The 1485-nt window shown below is 28.7% G+C and overlaps 1 protein-coding gene across 1 annotated transcript in view; it reads right to left on the reverse strand.

Moving 5' to 3' along the window:
• kif9 (kinesin family member 9) overlaps positions 1-1485 on the reverse strand; it is a 6781-nt gene extending 5296 nt beyond the window's left edge. The window contains exon 1 of the mRNA XM_035657029.1: positions 1465-1485. Coding sequence (XP_035512922.1) covers positions 1465-1485 — 21 coding nt within the window. The remainder of the gene's footprint in view (positions 1-1464) is intronic.

Here is a 1485-nt window from a genome sequence, read left to right on the forward strand (position 1 = left end):
ACAACAACAATAATAATAATATAACAACAATAATAATAATACAATAATTATAATAATTATAATAATACTAATTACAATAATAATAAGTCATTCATTGGAACACTTACATTAAAATATACAATTAAAAATTAATAATATTTAAAATATATATAATTAAACACGATTAATAACTGTATGTTATTGTTTAATTGTAAGTTACTGAATGAATTTTTTTATAAATTAGCAAGGAATTCGATTTTATTCATTTTTGTATTCCTACTACCCATGTGTCTTCACATCTATTGAGGCAGGTTATTTAAGTTGTGCAATCCTGCATTGTATAATGACAACAGAGCTGAACCTTGACACGATTAATTCATGCATTTGAGACTATTATTATTGACTTATTTATTTACTTTTATTTGGATTTAAACAGTCTCAAATTTGAAATAATGTCAAAATTACAATTAAATTAAAATGTTTTTAGTCAAGAAATGCACCATTTTAGTGCATATTGCATATATTTTTCATTTATAGTCTTGTATTTTCTATTATATTTTAAAATATTCTTATTTTTGTGATTCTTGTTATTGTTGTTGCTTTTACACTTCTGTACTCTTTGCACTACATTCCCCTATGCTGCTGTATCTAATTTGAATTTCTCCTACAGGGGATCATTAAAGGTACATCTTATCTTAGTTATTAATATTGAATTTCAAAATTATCAAATTATTTAGCATTTTTACTTTTATTAATATACTTGCTCTCTTTTACTAAAATAACTTTATCTTCATCTTTGGCAAGGTGTCGAATGCATATCCTCCCTCTATGTATTGTATGGATCCATGTTTTCTAGCTTGCAGCCTTTTTCACTGCTTTTATTTTGGCACACTGTTACTGTCACTTGTTTATCAGTGAATCATTGGCAGGATTGTGCGTCACCAAGAGACAAACAGAACAAGGACCCACACATTATTAAAATAAACTGCTAGAGGTTAAAATCCACAGGGTACCTTTAAGAACTGTCCTTTGTTTTAAATTTAAAGCTACATTCATATATATTTTTTTGAATTTCACATTTCTGGCCACCTGACTTAACATACGTGGAATATTCACTGCTGTTTAAACTGCTGGTTTGTGATCCACCCCTATGAAAAATATCTGAGGTTTTAGTTTATAGATGCTCACAGTGCTGGAGTAATTATTAATTGTAAAACACATTACACTTAGTTACGCAACAGTCCCAACAATACTCCACCCACTGACTATTAAACACGTGAACGTGCTGATAGGAGGCTAATCTATGTTCAAGATGAGAGGAGTTTGGTGGTATTAATTACCACATCGACCTCAAGTTTGGTAAAACTGGAGACTTTTCCTAAATTTACTAATCTCAAAAGATATAACTAACTACTTTGTTTATTCTATAACTTCTGGAAATTAATTATTTTCATTCTAACCTGTTAGATAAAGTTCTTTAGTCACTTTGCAAGCTTCAATTTCCAT

Source organism: Morone saxatilis, unplaced genomic scaffold (assembly GCF_004916995.1).
Source record: "Morone saxatilis isolate NCDOM2014 unplaced genomic scaffold, NCSU_SB_2.0 Contig0, whole genome shotgun sequence".
Taxonomy (NCBI): domain Eukaryota; kingdom Metazoa; phylum Chordata; class Actinopteri; family Moronidae; genus Morone; species Morone saxatilis.